The 24503-nt window shown below is 37.6% G+C and overlaps 1 protein-coding gene across 1 annotated transcript in view; it reads left to right on the top strand.

Moving 5' to 3' along the window:
* Positions 1 to 16840: 16840 nt before the first annotated feature.
* Positions 16841 to 24503, top strand: part of uxs1 (UDP-glucuronate decarboxylase 1) — a 77603-nt gene continuing 69940 nt past the window's right edge. Inside the window, exon 1 of the mRNA XM_051906080.1 lies at positions 16841 to 17571. Within this exon, the coding sequence (XP_051762040.1) occupies positions 17484 to 17571 (88 nt within the window). The 5' untranslated portion in view covers positions 16841 to 17483. The remainder of the gene's footprint in view (positions 17572 to 24503) is intronic.

Here is a 24503-nt window from a genome sequence, read left to right as displayed (position 1 = left end):
GCGCTTTTAGCACCACTCATATTTCAATTTAAAAGTGCCGTGAAACATGCAAGAAGCAACAAAATATAATTTTGCAAAATGTTACCATAGGAATGAGCCTGGGTTGCATGGAAAAGGGATCTTTGTTAAAGATACTAAAAAATGTATCATTGAGCTTTTACTTCTTATATTAAATAAATAGAGATTATTACCAAAACCAGAGTAAAAAGATACAGTCTGCCCTGGATATAATCTTGAGCTATAAACTTTAGCAGATTCTGCATGGTTCATGAACAAACTGTTGTCCTCAAAAGCCTCAAGCAGATGGGTTTAGGACTAAACAGTGATTAATGGATCACCAAGAAAGCCAAGCCTGTGGTTCATGATTAGAGAGTCTGCCTTCATTCCACAGCAATATATTGTTCCAAAGGAGTATCTATTTCCAGACTTTCTAGTCTGTATTTTCCAAAATAAAAACATTCAAAGATGAAGTTGAGCTAAAAAAAAAAAAAAAATCTAATCAAACAGTAAAACAGTAATTTACATAAATGTGGACATTTTTTCAGTGTAACAATTTTGTAAACTCATGACTTGCCAATGCATCACATCAAAACTGTTTCCAATTAATATGCATATTTGTTGATTGCAAGCATTTTACATACACATACTCTCTATCCCTCTGTCTTTATTGATTTTTATTTATATGGGCTATCAAAAATGAACAGTCCAATGTTGTAAGAAACAACTTACAAAAATGGACATCTAGAGTGATGTTTCATTTCAATCACAAGATCAATCCATAACAATTGCTGTAGCTCAAAAGCTCACAACTGCCATTTAGCAGTCAAGCAAATAAACCAATCAATGTCTCTGAAATCTCAACACTTACTTCATAATAAGCATGTTGTGTTTTGATCGCAGGTAAGCTATATAATGGTGATATTCAGGGAATATTATTTCAACCTGTCTCAAGAGAAGAAGAAAAAAAGTCATTATTGGTTCTAGCAGTTTAAGACAGCTGATGACAATGACATGTAACACAAACAAATTAAAAACCTGGTTTCTGTATGAGCTTTTTTCTCTCTCGCTCTTTTTAATATAAAAATATTATTGTGATTGTTAATGGTATTGGCCATGGACAGGAGGGATGTAATGAGCAATGCTCATGTAATGAGCAATTATTCACATCCATAGAGCACTGTATAACCCTTCACCATTCACTGAGAAGCAGTGTGAGATCTTAGTCTTTGCACACATACTTTGTCATGAACTGCTCCGAGACACAAAGGTTGAGGATCCAAAGTATTAGTATTTATTAAAAGAGTAATCCACAATTTTAATCCACATCCAGGCAAGAGGTCATACACAAACAAACAATAACTGAGTAAAGGGCTGAGGCAAAATGGAGAAATCCAAGGGAACAAGCAGAGAATTAAAAAAGAACCATTGATACAGGAGAAACAGGATACATAAGCGCTCAGAAATGCAGTTAGACACATACAAGACTTAGCAATGACTGACTGAATTGATCAGACTTATATAGGGTGAGCTAATGAGGCTAATGAGACACAGCTGACAGCAATCAGGGATGATGAGTCCAGGAAGTGAGTTCTTGGAAATGTAGTCCATGTGTGAATGGCAATGCATTACTTAGGCAGAGATGTGAGAAGAAATGCATATTTGTCTCATAACAATGTTTTTGTAATTTGAACAGAGAAGATCATACATTATATTGACAGTTTCCCATGGCTTTCATCTCATCAATCTATGACGTTTGATGCATGTGGTGTGCAAATCAGGTTATTGTAGTGGTGTAAAGAAATAGTCTCCGACGTAACCTCAGTTCGCTGAGAAGGGACGTAGATGTTGCATACAAATTTAGCTGATGCTATGGGGAAACACTTTTCTCTTGAGAATACTCAAGCCTGATTTGCTTAACGCCATTACCCTGCAATGGCCAATAGCGCTCAATTATGCGAAGATAGGGGGCGCAGTGCGCCCTATATATAGCGGCGCTGAGCGGCATTGTCTCAGAATCTTTAAACTGAACAAGAAAATACATGAAAGGCCTGAGCATAGGTAACACAGCATGAACACAACATCTCATTCCCTTCTGAAGGAACCGAGGTTATGTCAGTAACAAGAGACATTCCCTTTCAAGAGGGTCTCTCGACGTTGCGTACAGCTTTAGTTGACGCTATGGGGAACGTATAACTTCACTCCGTGTTACAGCGAGGGGTACTCGGCATAAGTGGAGACATAGTAAGCACAACAGCAGCAATGTGTGGTGCAGCCACAAAGCATAAGTAGCATAAGCAGCACATACCTGTTACAACAGCTTCTCACCGGAGCTAAACACACAGTTGTGGAGCTTACCGGGGTAGACAACACACCACACACCAGTCTTCTTCCTCTGGACACCTTGTGCTTTCAGGTCGGCTAGGCGGCGGCAATGCCACACCAAAACATTTTTTAATTTTTTTTTTTGCCAGCAGACCTAGTTGAAACTTAAGGTGGCGGTGCTAGTCAGCCGCTTGCACACACATAGCATAATGTAGAAGATAGAAAGTGGTGAAAAACAAAGCTTATAACTATCAGCATGGTTGCTAGAATAACGTCTCAGCCAACACTAAGTGACAGTCATTGCTTACAAGGAAGAACCGCAATAGTATATAGACTATTTGACAGTTCCAAGCATAATAACTGCAAATCCAACATGATAATAACAGCACTCACAGGTCATACAGGGGCACTCGTCACTGTAATCACAACAAAAAAATCGCGGCGAAACAGGGACAGAGACACACTGATATACAAACTACAGCCTGGGCTGTCGTACTGAGTGAATAATTGGCGGCTGTGTCAGTGCCTTCATCCTATGACGTCAGGCCCTAGCGGACCTGGTAGAACCCCACAACCCCAAAGAGGTAGGCAGGATTTTTCATCAGTCCGAGCTCAATGCACAAAGCAGTCACGAAGAACCTATGCAATAGCAGACTAACTCAAGAAGCAAGTATAAACAACTGACTTACCTTAAGCTAGCAGTCTTGTAACACCTAGAAATGTGTTCTGCAAAGCCCATCCAGCCATTGAACATATGTCCTCATTAGACATCCTTTAGACAGAGAGCGGACGTATCGCACTCGCTTAACAGAATTGTGAATGCAAGCAAAAACGCTGTCTTAAGCGAGAGCACATTCAAGCGAGCCGACCGAAGAGGCTCAAAGGGAGGGCATGCCAGGGCTCTCAAAATTATGTTTTATTTACAAAGTTTAGTAGGAACAATTTCAAATGATCTATCCCAGGGGTGTCCAAACTCATGGAGGGCCACTGTCCAGCAGAGTTTAGCTCCAACTTGCCTAGAAGTTTCTAGTATGACCCAGGATCTGGGTAAAACAAAAACTACCCAAACACATGGATATTATGTCTGACCCAGGAGCTGGGTAGGCTAACACAAAAACTACGCAAACACTGGAAAAAAATAACCCCCCAAAAAAGACCCAAAAGGCTCAACCCAGGACTTCGGTACACACACACACATTTAAGGTGTGTATATATATATATATATATATATATGTATATATACACACACACACACACAGCATTTAAGGTATATATATATATATATATATATATACCTTAAATGCTGTGTGTGTATATATATACCTTAAATGCTGTGTGTGTGTGTGTATCAAAAACACAGATATTAAAACTGTAAGGAATTAACCATCTGAATGGAACCAATTCACCAGAATATAAAAAGTGTTAAAAATAAATTGATTCATGATCACTTAGCACTGCCTTTGAAATTAGTACTTCATATCAACCTTTTTGAAATATCTACTATTCCTTTTGTGCAATCGCCTACACATTTACTTGATCCATGTCTAATATTAATACAAGCGATGTTTACCTTCTGGCTACAATTTTCATTAGAATTTCCAAATGTAAAATTTTCAGCTTGACCTGATATGAATCTCATGCGTGGGCGGTTTATAAACTCTGTATAGCCTCAAATGCCCCTCAAATGCTGTCTGAAGGACAAGCTTTTCTTCCTTTCTTTTTCATCCTACAGACTTTTATAGCATTCTCCTGAGCTGATTCACATTAAAGCCACAGATTTAAAAAAAAAAAAAAAAAAATCTTTTTGCGGAAACTTAGAAAAAAAATTACAAAAACTATTCTAAATGTTCAATATGTCATATATACTGAATTCTGTTGTATACTGTATGTTGGAAATGACTATTTCTATTTCAAATAAATAAATATTCTCAGTTTTGCGCTTTACTTTGCCGTATATACATGCACTTACAAGTACTTACAGTGTTCTTAAAAAGTATCCAGTGATATATGGTAACAACATGAGTTAAGGTTAAGTTTAGGGGTAGGTTCAGGGTTAGTACATAGTTATTACCCTGTAATTACTATAATAAGTACATAATATGTAAGCACGGGACAAGACTGTAAAATAAAAGTGCTAACGGATTCTCCAAAATTTATGTTAAAAAGGATCCACCATTTATCATTTTAGCTGTAATTTAAAAGTTTTCTTAATATTAACTGTTTTTTCCCCAAAAAATTTTGATACCAAACTCATTTCTAATAAAGCAGCTTAGGACAAGATGCAGGTCAGAGCATTTGTGATTCAAACAGGTACAGATTCACTGTAAACCCGAATAAGTTGGGCTAACTCAAAAAAATCTAGGTAATCAGTTACATCACATTTTTTGAGTTATGATTTTCCTAATTTTAAGTAAGCAGAACTATCAAGTTTTGAGTTTGTAGCAGAGAGTCTTTGATCTGGAGTCCAAGTCAAGCCTGAAGTCTTTAAGCTGGAGTCTGAGTCAAGTCTGGAGTCTTTTGTCACGAGTCCAAGTCGAGTCTCGAGTCATTAAAAAAAAATAAAAATTCTCATACTCAAATCCTATTTTTTATCCTAGTTGTATTATATAGACAAAATAATATGATCTTTCTATCATCTGTTTTGTTTGTAATAAAGGTCCTGAGATGTAAGGGATAATGTACATCCAGCTTGTTATAATCCATTACAATGTACAAAACAATCGCCCTGGCAACACAAGTAGTCATTTTCAATACAGTCGCTAAGCGGACGCAAGATGACGCCAGTGAGTCGGTTTGTTATACAGCAGTTTGTTATACAGCTTCGTTGTTATTGACGACAGTCATTATCAGAAAATATCAAACCTCGGAATGTTTAAGAATGTCAATAGAAAACCGTACGCATGCGGTTTGTGATACCTTAAAATATGAGCTTTAAGTAATAAATGGATTAACATGTCTTTCTATCTCTCTCTTATGGACACATTAAGAAAGAGAAAAGCTGCATATACTACTAAAAGATTAATAAAACGTTAAGTTTAAAAGCTAGATTTTTTATTTATCTTTGTTCATACTTTAACAGGCTGGCAATCCAAATTAGCCATACAGCTTCACCACAGTATATAGCTAGCTGTTTGAGTTAATGTGACTACCTTTGTGGATGCGATGTCTCATGAAATTTGATGTTGTCGCTCCGGTGTCTTTAATTGTTTTCCCGCATTCTGTGCATCTAGCCGATCTGACATGATAATAAACCCAAACGAAAGAACATAAGGCACGGTGGCTCCCGTCATGTTTCATGGGACTCTTATGACATTTCGGAGTTTACGCGCAATACACGGACATACGTGATCATATTCTATGACAAGAGTCCGATCTACCACGACAGATAGGGAAATATATGTGGTATTATATGCAGGTATTATAAAACCATTCAAACACAACACAAATTCTTTATTTATTATATCAGTATTTAAGGGCAAAAGACTTGAGTTGTTTTTAAAATATTCACGAGTCTTTTGTGTCGAGTCGAGTCAAGTCTGCAGTCATTTCAGGTCGAGTCCGAGCCTGAAGTCTGAAGTCTTTTAAAATGCGACTCGAGTGCGACTTGAGTCCGAGTCACTAACTCAAGTGCCCATCTCTGGTTTGTAGTACTCATGCATGTTAATTGCTCCTAACTTGAAGTACTGAGTTAGCCAACTCATTTGATAGCAATTAACATAAAATATTTAATTAACTTTTATTTTGAGTTCTTGCAAATCAAATGAGTTATTTACTTTACTGTAAACCCTAAGAAATTTAAAAAAAAAAAATGCTAATTTGATAAAATGTTAACAGTAGCATTGTATAGCACTTACTGAATGAGTACAGAAACTTGAAACATGTAACTTGCTCTCAACCCAAGCCGCATGCGCCACTTGTCACTATGATGGTAACTTTCCAAAAACCCACATTAACAGAAACTCTTTTAAATTAGCATAACAAAACATTAATCACTAATAAATCTCCCTTACCATTAATCTTGCACAAAAAAAAAAAAAAAAAAAAACATTATATAACACTTAATTTTAGCATTTACTCTCCCTTTCGAGTGCCATGGGCAAAGCATGCTGGGAAACAGAAATCCCAGCCCAGTTTCAGTTAAACTTAAGTTAGTCTAAATTAAAATAAATTAGTTCATACAACTCAAAACGAAATGAAATATGAAGTAGTTCAGTTTACTTGAAAGATGTCAGTGCTGTGAACTCAAAAGAAATAGAAAGTTCTAAATACTCATAACGGTTAATTTAATTAAACAAATTTTTTCGATTTAAGTTTGTCCTACTCAAACCAATTAAGCATTTTGAGAGTTAGGGTTTACAGTGTTGGTTTTGTCACAACCACAGGCAAGTGTGGGTCAAAAATGTCAAAAGAGATTCACAAACATAGTAACACCAACAGATCTGTACTGCTAAGAAATATCAAAACATTACGGTCCATTTGTTTCCATAATGTCTGACGTTCACACACTATCACCTCTACTCCTGCTTTCACACAAACACATGCATGCTTGCATGTTGAAGCATTCATTCATTTCTCAGTAATTCTTCCATTTTCTTTCACCGTCAGAAGTTTGGCGAGATGGAGGACGGACAAGCCTTTCAGTTCATTCTTTGTGAAAGTCTTTTAGTCACACTGCCATTCTGCTGAATTGCTTTTCGCTGTGGATTTAAAGGATTGAATCACAATCGTGTCAGAAACAGCGCTCATTCTTTCCTTCCTCCATTATGAGCAAGCATGTGTGTTTGTGAGAGTGTATTAGAGAACAGCATAGATTCTAAACTGTCAGGATGCCTTTCTTAGCTTGTTCCTGTTGTACTTTTAGACAGAACAATATTTTCTAACACTGATGTATGGCACCTTAAATTTACAATGATCTTTTTTTCAGCATCAGTGTTTGCCCTGCTGTCTCATTTATTTGCTCTATTCATATTTTCTAGTTGTTGTTTTTTTTTTTTTTTTTTTTTTTTTTTTAGGTCAATCCTGTTGTCAAAGATTGTGCTGTAGCCTATTCTCTAGAAATCGTGCATCCCACTTCAATATATTGTTACAGCCACTTCAACAAATTCAACTACAGCAGAAGAATTTTCTAGGAACTCTACCATGCTTATGTGGGTCCTTTTAGCATAATTTACTGCAATTTAATATCACATTTTCAGGCTGAAAATACATGACTTCTTTCACAGATGTGTAGCAATTTGTACAGTTATTAATCAATTTATGGGTGAAATATGAATATAATAAATCATAAAGCTTTATGATTAATTATGAGACATATGTCGACCCAAGAGGGAATTGGGTACATATATGTGAATCAATTACAACGAATCATAATTAATTACATATATGGTCAGTTGTAATTTAATAGTTGTTTTAGAGAAACTATATCCCAGTTTGTCCAGCAAACTGTTAAGTTTTCACAGACTATTATAAAGGAAATGTTATCCTCTGGCCACGAGGATAAATTCCTATGATAACATCAAACGTAAAGCGATTGTGCTAGATCGAAAACGTTAAAGTGACCTGGTTTTTGTTGAATGAACAAAAGAAACAATCGAGCATGAATAATGTGTTTAATATATGAAAACTACTACTACCGAGGTTATACGGCTATACACAGGGCAGATACATATATACAGAAGTGAGAATAAAGAAAGGGAAAGAGAGAAGAGAGGTGGCAACTTACTAACAGTCCTGAGAGCCAGCACAGAAATCAGTTTCATTAGCTAAGATTCAGAAACGGTACTTGCATCAGTTTGCTTGCTGAGTTTCGGTTCAGTGCTGCTGCAGTTCATTGGCTTCTTCTGTTTCCGCGGGAGGGTTTGAACTGAGGACGTGAAAGTTATTTTCGCCGGAGAGATGGTGGTCCCGAGAGATGAGCGCGATGGAAGCGCGTCGCCGTGATGTCCGGGAGAGACGTGGGCGAGAGGTGATTCAGGGCAATCGGGAGAACACACAGGAACATCCTGGTGCTCCTCTTTTATGGAAAACCAAACTAACACACCTCTTTGGCTGGATGGCCAATAGATGCGTGGCAGTGTTTGGCGGGCAAAGTTTCCTTTGTCTTGTCTCCTGGCTGAATTTGCATAATTTATGGGTATCAGATCGGATAGTACTTTCTTCACAGTACCATTAAACAAATAGAACAATGCATTTGTCAGCAATGCGACATACATTAGTGAATAAGACATGGAAAGAGCTTTAAAACGAGACCAAACTTGCCATAAGAAAAGCATATAAAAGAGAAGAAGTTATAGTTTACAGTCAAATGTAACCGTTAGAAATGACACTAGTACCACTACGATCCTAGCTAAGCTTATACAGTGGGAATAACTATATGCAATTTGACAATACAACGGCGGTTACATTATATATCTTACACATACAGTCTTCAATGCATGTTTGTGTGTCTGTGTGTGTGTGGTGTGTGTTGGAATGTGATCTGGCACTTAGTCCACATGAGGGGCCCTTTGATGTCCCAAGAGCTAGGAAATGGGGTTCTCTGTTTAACCTCAGAGGGTCCATGAAAGTGCCAAAGTGCTCGTCTTTCTCAGACCGGCCGGGGCTGATGTGAGATTTACAAACACAGTTCAGCAGGCTAAAAGCGTTCTGAAATTTCCAAAGTTGATTGACTACGCCGGATCTATCCAGCCACTACAGATGTGATCTGAACACGACAATCTGAAATTTAAAAAGATAATCAATAAAAGATATATAAAAGAATATATACGAAAAAAGATATAAATATATAAATATATAAAAAAAGTTATAATAAAAGGTACAGTAATATTATGCTTTCCCCTGGACTTTGTAACGAGGCAGAAGCCAAGTTAGAATCCATATGCAGTGATTTATTAAAAACCACAGCAAACAAATCCAAATCGGCAGGCAGATAGCATAAAAAGCAAAGGTATCCAAAAGATACAAGATAAACAAGAGAATGATTATAGAACGCTCAGTAAGGCAGGTAGACTGGCAATACTTCAGGATGGCCTGTTAGCCAGGCCATGCTTTAATGTCTCACAAACAGGAAGTAACCAGTGAAGCAGAGGGAGCGGCACACAGTCAGTATGTTAGATGTCGTGGGTGGCTTCCCAAGATCTCTCCTCAGGTCTGTACCCCTTCCAGTCCCCCAAATATTGGAGCTGACCTCCTCTCTGTCTGGAGTCCAACAACTCCTTTACTGCATATGCAGGAGATCCATCAATGTCCAGCGGTGGAGCTGGCTCCTGGCTTTTGATGTTGGGGTCAGCACCCGGGTGGACTGGTTTGAGGAGGGAAACATGGAAGGAGGGAGAGACACGATAATTAGCTGGAAGCTCCAACTGGTATGTGACCTCATTTATCTGTCTTATGATTGTAAATGGGCCTACATTCCTTGGGCTGAGCTTCCTGCTTGGTAGCCGCAACTTGAGGTCCTATGTGGAGAGCCAGGCCCTTTGTCCAGGTTGGTAGGGAGGATGTGAGTGACGTCGCCTATTGACCTGAATCTCCTGGTTCCTGACAGCCCTTTGCAGATGTACATGAGCACTGTCCCACACCCACTCACTACGACGAATCCAGCCATCGACTGCAGGTACCATAGATGGTTCTCATGACAATGCATTGAAATGGGGTGAGACCAGTTGATGAATGTCTTACAGAGTTCTGCACGTACCCTGCCCATGGTAGAAACTCTGACCAGCAATGCTGTTCACGACCACAATACGACCGTAGATGCCTGCCAGTCTCTTGATTCAATCTCTCCACTTGACCATTGGATTGAGGATGATATCCTGAGGTTAAGCTGACATTGATGTCCAGCTGTCTGCAGAAGGCCTTCCATACTTGTGAGGTGAATCGTGTTCCTCTATCTGAAACAATATATTCGGGCATGCCATAAACTCTGAAAACATGTTGGAACAGCGCTTGAGCGGTTTCCATGGCAGTGGGGAGGCCTTTCATAGGTATTAGACGGCAAGCCTTTGAGAAGTGATCAATGATAACTAGGATTGTTGTGAATTCATTTGATGTAGGTAGATCGGTGACAAAGTCTATTGAAAGGTGTGACCAAGGTCATTGGGGAATAGGCAAAGGTTGTAGCAAACCAGAGGGTAATTCTTTGGGTGTTTTGGACTGGGCACAGACTGAGCAGGACTTGACATAGTTAGCCATGTCTTTAATCATTGATGGCCACCAGGATGAATTTTGTGTTATGGAGTGTTCTTGAGATACCTGGATGGCCTGAGCAGAGTGATGTATGGACTCATTTCATGACTCTTATATGAAGATTTACAGGAACATAGTTCTTGTTGAGAATTGTAATGTTGACATGCATACCCTGTAAAGCTGCTTTGAAACGATATGTATTGTGAAAAGCGCTATACAAATAAATGTGAATTGAATTGAATTGAATTGAATTGTTGGGTGGACAAGCTTGTGGTGTTGGTTCATTCTGTTGCTCTCTTTGAATTTCCTCCATTAAATCCCATGTAATGGGTGCAATGATAAATGATGAGGGCAGGATGGATTCTGGCGTGGATTCTGTTTGGGGATGATCATGTCGCCTGGATAGTGCATCGGCCTTGCTGTTTTTACTGCCAGGTCGGTAATATACGGTGAATTGGAATCTTGTGAGGAAAAGTGACCAGCGTGCTTGATGAGGGTTTAGTCTCTTGGCACTCTTGATGTACTCAAGATTCTTATGATCCGTGATTACCTGGAATGGGTGAGTGAAACCCTCCAGCCAGTGTCTCCATTCTTCTATTGCAGCTTTCATAGATATAAGTTCTTTACTGCTGACATCATAGTTGCGTTCTGCGTCAGTGAGTTATACACATGGATAGAGCTTGCCTGGCTGTCTGTGGTGTTGAGAGAGCACTGCACCAATTCCACTGTCTGAAGCGTCGACTTCTATGACAAGCGGCAGGTTGGGATCTGGATGTTTGAGGATGGGTGCTGTCGTGAAACTGTTCTTGAGTTTAGTGAAGGCTTAGGTGGCATTTTCAGTCCATTCTAATTGTGAAGGTTTACCTTTCAGCAGGGATGTCAGTGGTGCAGCTGTAATGCTATATTATGGATAAAGCATCGATAGAAGTTGGCAAATCCTAAGAAGCGCTGGAGTTCCTTGACTGTGGTTGGTTAGGCCATTCAGTGACTGCTGTAATCTTGGAATTGTCCATTTCTTCACCTTGATGGCTGAAGTTATAACCCAGGAATGAGGTTCGCTTGACATGGAATTCACACTTCTCAGCTTTTACATAAAGTTGATTCTCTAGCAGTCTGGATAGAAAAGTCTTGACATGATCCTTGTGTTCACTTTCAGGCTTGGAGTAGATAAGGATTATCGTCAATGTATGCAACTACGTACTTGTTCAGGATGTCTCTGAAGAGCTCATTGATGAAAGACTGAAAGACTGCCGGTGCATTGTCTACCCCATACGGCATGACCTGGTATTCATAGTGCCCCCTAGTCGTCAGAAATGCTGTTTTCCACTCATCACCTTCTCTGATTCTGATGAGGTTGTATGCGCTCCTGAGGTCTAACTGTAAATTGTTGCCTCTCTGAGTTGTTCTAGGGCAGCAGGTACTAATAGTAAAGGATAACAGAATTAAACTGTGACATTGTTCAAACCTCTGTAGTCAATGCAAGGCCGAAGTCCTCCATCCTTCTTTTTCACAAAGAAGAAGCCTGCAGCTGCTGGGGAAGTAGATGGACGAATGAAACCAGAACTGAGAGCTTCTTCTATGTATTCTTCAATTGCCTGAGTTTTGGGAGGCATCGCATTGGGCAAGAGGTCAATGGCACAATCCTAGGAACGATGAGGTGGAAGAATGGTCGCTTTAGTCTTGCTGAAGACTTCTTGATATTCTTGGTAACACGATGTAATGGTGACTGATTTGGAATCAGGACTTTCAATACTTGTGTTTAAATAAGGCTTGGTAACTATGGTGCTTAGACAGTGTGTATAGCAGAACTGTGACCATTGCGTAATCTCACCATGCCAAGAGATGACTGGGTCGTGAACAGATAGACAAGGGCATTCTAGGATGATTTCATGGCATGGGGAATCAATCACATAGAATGAGATGGTTTCTAGATGAAATAGTCCTACTTGAAGTTGCATGAGCAAAGTTTGTTGGGTGATTCCATCTCCAGTGGGCTTGTTGTTAACAGCGTTAACTCTGAGTGGTGGATCACAGGGTTGCGTGGGGATGTTGAATTTCTTGATGAGGTATTGATGGATTAGATTCAATGCAGATCTGGAGTCAATGAACGCTGTGAAATCAATAGAGTCATTTTCAGTAGTAATCTTGACACTGATAGTGAGGGATTTAGTAGCAAGGAGAGAAAGACTGTCAACACTCACCCGGCTGGTAATTTTGGTGTTCCTCTGGGCTTTTAGTGGACATACGGCGTTAACGTGGCCTGTCTCTCTGCAAGTAAAAACATAAATTGTGTATCAGCCATTGTGATCTTTCCTCTGTAGAGAGTTTAGTAACACCTAGCTGCATGGGTTCAGGGTTGGATTGAACAGTTGGTAGGACTGGATTGGATATCTGAGAAGTTTGGTTGGTTGGAATAATTCTCGGTGATGGTGACTTGGATTTAGCAGGGTTATTTCGCATGAGGTTATCAATCTTGATAGCAAGCAACACATACTACGAGAATGATTGGTTTTCTCCTCTGCACGCAAGTTTTGCCTGTAACTCAACGTTCAAACTCTGTTGAAACCCAGCCTTGAGTGCAACATCATTCCAACCACTCTGAGCAGCAAGCATTCTGAATTCTATGGCGTAATCAGCGGCTGATCGGCGGCCTTGAATCAATTGCAGGAGTTGTGTTGAAACATTCTTGCTGGATATTCAAACACATCTCTGAGTTGTTAAACAAAATATACATATGACTTTTGAAACAAACTGTCTGCTTCCCAGAAAGCTGCGGCCCAATCAATCGCTTTACCAGTTAACGGAGACATGAGAAAAGCACATTTTTTCTCATCAGACTCAAAATCATTCCCTTGGTGTTTGAAAAAGATTTCTACTTGCCAGAGAAATCCTTTACATTTCTGCTGAACCATCAAATTTATCGGGTAAGGCAAAGCTTACCTTTTTGGGCACAGTTGGTGGTAGCGATCGGAGATGATTGTTCAGATGATATTTTCCCGGAAAATTCTTATTTTGGCCATACTTCCAAGACGTGGATTCTGTGATTCCGAAGTACAGTATCCACACCAATGTGGTGACTGACAGAAAACATTAGATTCATCCGCGCTGAGGAACCGTGCCAATCCACAACCCACGTAAAGATGATACTTACGCAAATAACTGCAATTGCAGATTTCAAACAGAGATGGCGACAAAAAGACAAAACTTACCGACTGCAGCTTTAAATAACATTTGGACATAAATGGTCCTCTTCCCCTTGCAGTTGTTGTACGTTGTATAAAAAATATATATTAAAAAAAATAAATAATCCATTCACGCCACACCACAGGGAAGCAGTATATACCATGCTAAAAAATTTAGCATTAATTTGATCTCAAACAGATCAAACTCCACCACCTGGCAGAGATGGTTCAAAAACACAGTCGAAGGCCCCCTCCCCACCTCCCAGAGGAAAAAGACTAATTACATTTGCAACTAATTACTTTATCTCTGTTATTTACAATGTGTAGTTTTTGGATATTTTACTGCAAAAATCTTACATATTGTGCTTTTAATATAACTATATTAATTATATAACATGCATCTGAATAACTCTTAAGCAAACTAACCCTGGAACATAACCTGCTAAGTTGCTATGGCTACTCACCCTGAAAGTTACCTCAGTTTTTGGAACAGAAAGTTTATGTTATCCGCTTACTTACTCTTAAACATACCCAGGTATGTCACATAACCTGCTTTCTGGAATACCCCCCAAAATTATTGTTACAATCATGCAGATGCATTCAATCTTCGTTCCTCAGTCCCTCAGCTAAAATGAAATGATATTAAAACCGCTAATAGGTGGCGGCAAATCATTGTCTTAATGAGTTATTAATCATTATGAATGAGTCATTGAATCATTCAGTCAAATGATTTGTTCAAAACGGACATTCAAGGACAATGCAGAAGTGACTGAGTTATTCGACGAGTCATTTATTAGAACGATTCGTTCAAAAAAAAAAAAAAAAAAAACGCGGATTCATTTAGTAACGAAACTGAAACTGTGTTGCTCTGAGATGCTCAATGGCTCTACTGTTTGGAACTAAATAGAGGAAAAACAGACAAAATTGACAATAGTGTGTCTAAAATGTAAGTCACCTAATAGGCTATAAATTGTTTATTGAATTGTTATATAAAATCAGTATCACATTTGCAAACGTACATCAAAAATATATTGGTATTCGGGAAAACAGCACTTTTGCTCGTGTGATATTGCTTATAAATATAAAAAGCAAAAACTTATACTGACACTTTTTTGCGCCATATCTTGGTTTTTAGAAGCATTTTGATTAAATTTGGTGGATTTTTGCCTCAAGCCCCTGTTAATTTCTGACCCCACTGTGTGATGGTGGGGGTGCGAGCATTTTTTTTTGAGAGCAAATGGAGGCCCCTTCTTTTGCAAGGCCCGTTTCAATTAAACTGGTTTGCCCGTGTTCCCTGTGGTTGTTAGTTTCCATAGCTGCAAATTAATTACGCATTTGTTTTGTTCAATTCATTAGCACTCTCTGTATTAATTCCTCAGTTGAGTGTTCAGTGTCCCGTGTCTTATTTACTTTATGTGGTTGTGGATTATTCTAGCTCTTGAGTTTTCCTACGTGTGCATTTAGTTGTACAAATTGAAGACAATTGTACTTACTCTTTTGCACACTTGCAGAAACACATGCAATTTTCATAAATCAATAGGACATTCAAATCTTATGTAAACAAGAAACTCAGAGATCTCAACTTATTGTTTTAGACAAAAAGAAAGAAAGAAAGAAAGAAAGAAAAATCTCTTTCGAGAATTGAGCCAAAGTGATTGATTAAAACTGTAATGGTTGCCTCTGTGCAATGTAAAATCAGTTCCAGGTCTGTTCTGATGCAAATACAAATATCGTGGTGAAGGTGTGTCCACCTGACACTTGGTAATATGGCTAATTCTAATTCATTTTGTCTGGCTTGTAATATTACAAATCTATAATGTTTTTTTTATTCATTTATTTTCCATATTTCTGTAATAGCCTGGTCGTGGTAATTTCAATAAATGTCAGTGTGTGATTTTAAAGACATTTTTGTACAGCCAATTTTGGCACAGTGTGGAGACATTTGATTTCCAATGTAAAATCTGGATCCTGCAGCTAAAGTTTCCAGTTGAGAACTGCCTTAACTATAATGCAATAAATTGCCTTGATAAAAAGCATCATTTCTTATTGAGTAAACATTGTGCCGTTTTTTGTATAAAGACCAAGAAATAGCATACAGGCGAGAAATAGTGAAATGAAAGGATTAGTTCACTTTCAAATGAAAATTACCCCAAGCTTTACTCACCCTCAAGCCATCCTAGGTGTATATGACTTTCTTCTTTCTGATGAACACAGTCGGAGAAATATTAATAAATATCCTGACGCATCCGAGCTTTATAATGGCAGTGAGCGGGATCAACGAGTATGAGCTGAAGAAAGTGTCTCCATCCACATCCATCCATCACAAACATTCCGGTGGATTAATAAAGGCCTTCTGAAGCGAAGTGTTTGTGTAAAAAAACAACAACATATTTGACAAGTTATTAGGTAAAATATTTAGCTTCCGCCAGACCGCCTTCCGTATTCAAGTTACGAAGAAAGTGTAAAGTGGCGTCACGTCAGTTAAGTTTTTTCTGTAAGTTGAATAGGGAAGGCGTAGGACGTAGCGTAAGATTTTTGAACTGCGAGAGTTTTACACTTTCTTCCTAAGTAGAATATGAAAGGCGGTCTGAATATGGAATTATTTTTTTTTTCCACAAATGCATCACTTCGCTTCAGAAGGCCTTTATTAACCCCCCCCCGGAGCCGTGTTTATTATGGATGGATGTGGATGGAGGCACTTTCTTCAGTTGATCCTCGCTCACTGCCATTATAAAGCTCGTATGCGTCAGGATTTTTATTAATATTTCTCTGAGTATGTTCATCAGAAAGAAGAAAGTCATATACACCTATGGCTTGAGGGTTAGTAAAGCTTGGGGTAATTTTCATTTGAAAGTCAACTAATCCTTGAAGCACAGGGGTATGAGTCAACGTGGAAAATCACTGAACTTTTTTACCATCGCTCCACTCATATTATTCATGAATGGGCCACTGTTCTCAAGGTGAACAAATCTGCGCTTGATTACTTTCCCCTGACAACGCACAAGAAAGCATACTGATAAAGTCTGCGGTTTTTTATATTCAAGTATAACAGAAATAAAATATAAAAATGTTTACACTACCTCGTCAGACCGATGGATCTATTTGAGCAGAAACCAAAAGAGTTTTAATTTCTTGCTATCGCGGCAGGATGGTTAATCGATAGCAGAAAGCATCGCTTATGTTATTCTGCTCTCAGAATCTGATGTGGAGTCGCTTTATCGCTCTATCGCTAAATATAAACACCGCTGGACTTTTGATAAATGACATTAGATTATCGATAAAAGTGAGCATTGGACTAGACAGAGCATTTAAACAGAACCCCGTTATATTGCATGATTTACAGTAGTTAGTTAGCATCTCTAGCTACAGGTCCACAGTCATGACGCTACATTGCTAACTGACCTAAGAGAAATAACTGTTAACCAAAATGCCGTTTTACTTTCTTTAAGCGATAAACTGGATTCACCCGGATGCCTGTTGAACATACACGCGTTGGACTACTTAAATATATTGTTTTGACGCGGAAGCTGTTTTGAGAATAAGTTAGCCTATTTAGCTGTGTGTTGCTGCTGCATATATATATATATATATATAAACTTTAGTATTTCACCACATAATTCAGTTATAACTCAGTTATCGTGTATGTTTGGGAACTAAATACTAAAGCGCGTCCCCAGTATTTTATTTGTAAGCATCAGGCTTGAGTCTCATGTAAGGTAAATGAGTGTGTAATAGATGAGAGAGAGAGAGATGCAGCGGTGGTAAGGAAGAGCTCAATGCCGTGTGTGCTGGAGGATGATGCGGATGAGCTGGATGATCACAGTCATTAACAGAAGAATGATGAAGATCCTGATCGCCCTCGCTCTCATTGCTTACATCGCCTGTGAGTATATTACAGTAACTGACACACTGACATGAGATGAAACATACCCGGCTGTCTATCTGCTCTACTTTGTTTCTACGATAATGGAAAACTTGGAAATATATCCTTGAAAAGTAATGTGATTTAATAAAACCTCGAAAAGTGATATTAAAAGTAATAATAGAAAGTTATGGGAATGTATCTCTCCCCTCTCTCTTCATAGAATAACATGGTGCATGTCAAAAATATCATGGTATTCCCAAGACTTGTGGTATTATCCACAGTCACTGAAAACTTGGAAATATCAGTACATTTTCAAGCTGTGATCTCCAGTCCTTTAAAAAATAATGAAAAAATTGATGTTCTTCTTTAAATTATTTAATCTTTATGAGTGCAGTCCAGTTTTTTTTAGTATCATTGAGATATTTTTTTATAGTTTTTATTTTTATATTTTTATTTTAATTTTGGTTAAATTTTAAGTAATTTTGTTTTAGGCCTTTAATACATTAAGTAATAAAATGAAGATTAGAAATGTTTCATTTCCAACTAGCTGGAATAAAATAAGTTAATAATCATTTAAATATAGTGGTCAAAAAGTGTGGGAATGCTGACCATGGTCATTTTTGTTATCTCTCTCTCTCTCTCTCTCTCTCTCTCTCTCTCTCTCTCTCTTTCTCTCTGTTTGACCCTCAATATCTAGCAGCTGTTACTGTTTTGGCAGTGTCATATTTACATGTTCCTGGACTGTGCAACATGCATTGCATGTATCGATATGTCTGCAGCTTTATGAACATCTCATTCCTTTTTTTTTTTTTTTTTTTTTTTTTAAATCACTGAGGACATTGAACTCATTTAGTCAAGCCCTTTAATTATATCTAAACTGTGTAGTTAGTTAATGTGTGCTGTTATATTTGTTTGTTTGGCTCCCTGAGAGAGTGTTGTTGCTGTTGTTAACCTATTTTTGCATCTGTAATGTGAAATGGTCAACTTTGTGTTGTGGCAGCTCTAGGTCAAGTGCCGATAAGCTTCCTTGTTTCACAAGACCAATATTAATGCAATGAAAACATTTTCCAATTATTCCTGTGACCTTTGTCTAGCAGACACACAATTAGATGAAGAATGACAGACCTTATTAGCTTTTGTTTTAGGACAAACATAATACATGAAAAAATGAGATTGGAACATTACAGTGTGTGATAAGCTTTCTAATAAATTAAATAAGTTCTGAAAGAGCATTATGTAGCCATCATTAAATGTATTACTATGTTGTGCATAAGCCATGTTAGTGTACTTTGAGCCACTTTGTTAAATCCCCTATCTTCTCACAAGACATATTACAGGTTCGGTTAAAGATTAGAGAATGTTTTGGCTAAATGGACAGGTATTGGTTGTGTGATTTCAAATTGTAATTTGCAATTTATAATGTAAATTTTCTGTATGGAACGAGTTCATATCCAGACTGGAGCAAGCATGTTTCAAGTTATTATGGACATATTTCATATACTCTCCTGCTCCAAACATGAAACAGCATCATGTTACAGTATGCACACATATTTTATCATGTCTTCTTCAAATGAAAGATATATGTGCAAAAAAGGGCACTTATCATGAATGCAGTGACACAATGAATAATTTTGATTCACAGAAGACAATAATGTAGACTGAAAATTCTAAGAATGGCCAAAAATTAACTATACCTTTATTCCTTCTGTGTTGAACTGATGTGTGTCATTTGTTCAGAGATTGTAGTGCTCGTAAACGTAATGAAATATTATTAGACCTTTTCTTCCTCTTTTTTCATATAGACCAATAGCTCTGTAAAGTTATAATCGGGGCCTAAAACTAACTTTTTGCCACACCTGCCAATGGCCAGTAACTTACATAGAAATAATCCTTATTAAAGTTAATAAAGTTATTCAGTCTACACTGTGTTTCAAATTATTATGCAAGTGACATATCAGGAGAATTTCACTACAATAAACATTCAGATTTTAGTTTTTCAAAGAAAGTGTTTGTTTTATTTCTGTTATCTGTTATCAATCTCAGACAAAACAGTTTGCCAGGTCTACTTAGGTAAATGGAAACCCTACTTAAAGAGGTTGGTCCACATTATTAAGCAAGTCACAGTTCTCATGCAATATGGGGAGGAAGGAAGATCTTTCTGAAGATGAAAAGCATGAAATAGTGCAATGTTACGTAAAAGGCATGAAAACAACTAATACTGTGTGAAAAGTGAATGCAAATTATCAAAATATCATAAGATTTGTGAGTGACTTAGAGCACAGCAGAACTTTTAAGGAAAGTTTCTGTTAAAAAAAATGTGTTTTATTAAGAGCTATAAAAAAAAAAAAGGCGGTGTTGAACAGCGAACAGGTATTTGAAGCTCCTGGTGTCTCTGGAGTCTCAAGAACCTCTCCATGCAGGCTGGCAGTTGTGCGTAAAGTTGCATTTCAGCCACCTCTAACCAAACCTCACAAAGAGAAACATTTACGGTGGGTGTAGAAATAAATGAAGACTCATTTTTAAATAGTTTTATTCACTGACGAATGCCGTACTACAATGGATGGTCTAGATGGATGGATTTCTGGATGGTTGGTGAATGGCCACCACATTCCAACAAGACTGTGACGTCAGCAGGGAGCTGGCGGGTAATGATTTGGGCTGGAATATTGGGAAGTGAGATGGAAGGTCCCTTTAGGGTCTCTGAGGGTGTCGACATGACTTCTGCAAGATATGTGGAGTTTATAACTGGCCATTTTCAGCTTTGGTATAAAAAGAAGGATAATGCCTTCTGAAATACTATGCACTATCCCATGCTTCAAAGAAACACCACAGCAATAAAACTTATTGAAAATGTATTTCTACACCCACTGTAACAGTTTATCTTTGTGAGGTTTGGTGAGGGGTGGTTGAAATGCAATTTTACACATAACTGCCAGCCTGTATGGAGAGCTTCTTGAGACTCCAAAGACACCAGGAGCTTCAAATACCTGCTGCTCAACAGTGGCTTTTTTTTTTTTTTTACAGCTGTCCTTTTAATACAATTAACTTGTTTGACAGAAACTTTAAGCCTTTATCTGACTGAGTTCTGCTGTGCTCTGAATCACTCACAAATCTTACGGTAGTTCCATAATCTCCATTCACTTTTCACACAATATTAGTTGTTTTCATGCCTTTTGCATAACGTTGCACCATTTCATGCTTTTCATCTTCAGAAAGATCTTTCTTCCTCCCCATATTGCATGAGAACTGTGACTTGCTTAATAATGTGGAACAACATCTTTAAGTAGGGTTTCCATTTGCCTAAGTAGGCCTGGCAAACTATTTAACAAACCTGTCTGAGTTTGATACCAGTTATCTAAAAAGATACAGAGAAATATAACAAACACACACTTTCTTTGAAAAACTAAAATCTGAATGTTTATTGTACTGAAATCCTACTTGGCTCGTTTGCCACGGTCTGAGCCCGGGCGCGATTGTTCCCGGTGCCCCCCGCAGCGGTGCTCTGGTTTCATACTCAAATTGATTCTATCAAACCCTGGTGCGTTTGCGTTCATCTTACGTCATCACAAACGTGCACGGCGCATGATAGAAAACAGAACGCAGGTCAGTCATTTTTTTTGGTGCTATTGTATGCAGCAGAGTAAACGACACTTGTGTTTATTGTATGTGCGTCGCATGTAGATGGTTTTCCGCTGCTTGCAAACAGACTATTTTGAGGAGACAGCTGATTACCATTCATTTGCCGCTCTGATTGCACTCAATTTATTTAATAAGAGTAGAATATTTACATTTTTCCATATAAAAAATAGGTTTTTGCACGTTACTGTTGTTAATAAAAGTTTTTAAATCATTTTAGATAAAATAATTTTTTTTATCTGCATCTCAATTCAAGCTCAGTGCTTTACTATCAAATTTCCAATAAATAAACAATATTATTAGGAACTGCACTTATTAATGTAAAACTATAGTAATATGATTACATTACCTTTATAATTAAAGGCGCCACCATCTGTAGAACTTAATTCCAACAGTGCCACTGCTCACAAATGTTAGTCAGGAGCCCTTGAAGTGATTTTTTTTTTTTTCTTGTTCTCACAATATTTGCATTGTTAGAATTCATAAAAATGATTTTTCTTGCATTTGGCGCTAATGCTTTATTGGTATTTCTAGGAATAATTTAACAAAAACATATTTGATTTGTTCATGATAGTTGTTAGTAGTCTCTAGTGATAAGATTTTTGTAAGTTTATTGTCATAAGGTTATGTTTTTTTAAAATACATCAAGGTGCCCCCAACTTCGCAAAAATATAATCCACAAACACACAGCTCATATATTTATTTAATTAAATCACAGTCTTTGTAGAAATGGTGCCTCATTTTATAAAAAAGTCATGCAAAGAGTTCTGTAGTTCCATTGTAGGCTGTATTATACATTATAAGTATTATACATACTTACGCATGCGTCTCAGTAGCCAGTTTCCTTTTGTAAGTCTTATTTTCATTGTCACTGGAGAATCAGAGAGGCTCATTGAGTGCGGGGAGTATTACCACACGCAGCATTTCCCTGCTGAGTTAATAGCACTAAAAACCAGTAATCTACTTCCATTCTGTATAAAAATATCAGAGGCAGTTGCTGGGCTCTCATTGCCATGACAGTGAGTGCTGTCCAGTATAATCATTAGCGGTCCGAACAGTAATTATTCATTGATCAAGATCATGCCAGCATAACATTCAACTCATCTCCTACCCCCATTTTTTTCATATTCTCACTTCAGAAAATTTGAAAAAGTACACTTGTAGGTATTTTCAGTCTCAGGCACGGCATTTGTTCACTTGCATCAGTCTGCATTCATACCTGCCGTCTTACTCTTTTTTTTTTTTTTCTTTCAGGATTCTTTGCTCATTAGGTCCTCTTCTGCTGAAAAGACCTGTGAGAACAGACAAATTTTCAGATAATGTCGTGTTCAAATTGATTGTTGAATCAGAAGGCTATTCATCACACTAATGTGATGCTATAATAGATGGAGAAGATTATTGAGAGATTATCCCCTCAATTTTCCTCTCTGCTGGCAAGTCTTTCTTACTGGAGTGTGTCTTGATTTAAAAAGTAAGGAGTTATTCATATGGGGGTTTGTGAGGGAACTGCAGGGGGTTCATAAGTTTAATTATAATTTATTAATTAATAAATCATCAAAATGTCAAATGTAAAGAAATAATTTTAACATAAAAATCAAGCAAACTACTTGAGTTTGCAAAAATCACAAAAATATTTTAATGGGTACTTTTTAATGCTCACTGTTTGTTCAGTTGACTTTCCTCAGACTAAAACAATTAGAAAATGAAATATAGCTGCAAGCAGCAATTATCGGGGCCAAGCACAAAGAGCACGATAAGCCATGCCAACATGGCAAGTAACGACATTTTAAGATGATTTTAGGCAAATTGGCTGAAAAATCATAAATACAGTCATTAGAAATATCATTGAAAGGTTTATCACAGTCATAATCTATAACTTTTTTTCCGGCATGGTCTGAAGGTGATCTGACTCAAATTTGGTGAAAATCAGACTAACGGTCTAGGAGGAGTTCGAAAAAGTAGGTTTTTAAAGAAAATCAAAAAGGCGGACAGCAAGCTTGGCCAACTATGGCAACATTGGTATCTATGTTCTCGGCATGACCCAAAAAATCTTTTATGATTTCATTTTATCATATTAGAATGATTTTTGAAGGATCATGTGACACTAAAGACTGGAGTAATGGCTGATGAAAATTCAGCTTTGCATCACAGAAATAAATTATATTTTAAAGTATATTAAAATAGAAAACCATTATTTTAAATTGTAATAATATTTCACAATATTACTGTTTTTTTCTGTATTTTTGATCAAATAACTGCAGGCTTGATGAGCATAAGAGACTTAAAAATAGTAATGTTTCCAAACTTTTGACCAGTACTGTATATATATCTCAGTTGATCACTAATGATTTGCATGTACATCCTGAGTAAGATCGATATATGACAGAGAAGGAGACCAGTTAGCAGCTGAGGTTTCCATGAGGCTTTATGGGGGTCAATGCTGTGAAGTGTTGGTTTATGTGTCTAAAGCCCCAGAGATGGAGATTAAAGCAGGAGATTACAGAGGATCAGTGAAAATCAATCGGCTAATGGTCAGTGCTCTGGCCATCTCTAGTAAAGCACAGCATGAGCACGCAGAACAGGACACACAGCTTTAAACATTATTCTGCACCATAGAGCAGAAAGTCACCAAAAGGCCACAAAACTTTGCTTCTTTAAAACCATAAAGGCTTAGCTTTTTCACTAGGAAAAGAATGATTCCTTTACTTAGCCTGTGCAATGCGCATAGATCCTGAGAGACATAAGAGACATTGTGTACCATTATTTTTGGTAATACTCACACATTTTTCCCTTCTGACAATTTCCCCTTTACTAACTCAATCCATTCATCTTCTCTATACTTAATGAACACTGCTAGTCTTTGCTATGTTTAGCCTGCAGGTCACCTAGTGTTTTCATTGACATCAATAAAACCCATTTGAGATGCCACTGGACGTATTCAAATTGCCACAGGAACCTGTAACCTAATTCTCTGGCTGTTAAGGAATGCAGGGGATTTGACCTAGTTATGGAATAGCATATGATGAAATTCATTTCGGAAATAGTTTGTTATTAAGATTGCATTAAGATGTTTATTGTTCCATGTGTTTGTGTGTTTTTTTTTTTTTTTTGCCATTTAAGGGATTTACAGGGATTTTTTTCCACTAAAATATGTTTGTTTGGATCACTCTCATTAAGCTTTTGTTTTTGTCCCAACCTGCTGATGCTGTCTCTGTCTTTCCCCGTCCACGTTCCACATCTCTAGAGGATTTGATGCCCTTTTTGGGATAATCCTTTTAAAAACAGTCTGACTCTTGTTCCAGCTTCAATCTGCA

Source organism: Ctenopharyngodon idella, chromosome 9, assembly GCF_019924925.1.
Source record: "Ctenopharyngodon idella isolate HZGC_01 chromosome 9, HZGC01, whole genome shotgun sequence".
NCBI lineage: Eukaryota > Metazoa > Chordata > Actinopteri > Cypriniformes > Xenocyprididae > Ctenopharyngodon > Ctenopharyngodon idella.
This window is presented reverse-complemented; position numbering and strand designations above follow the sequence as displayed.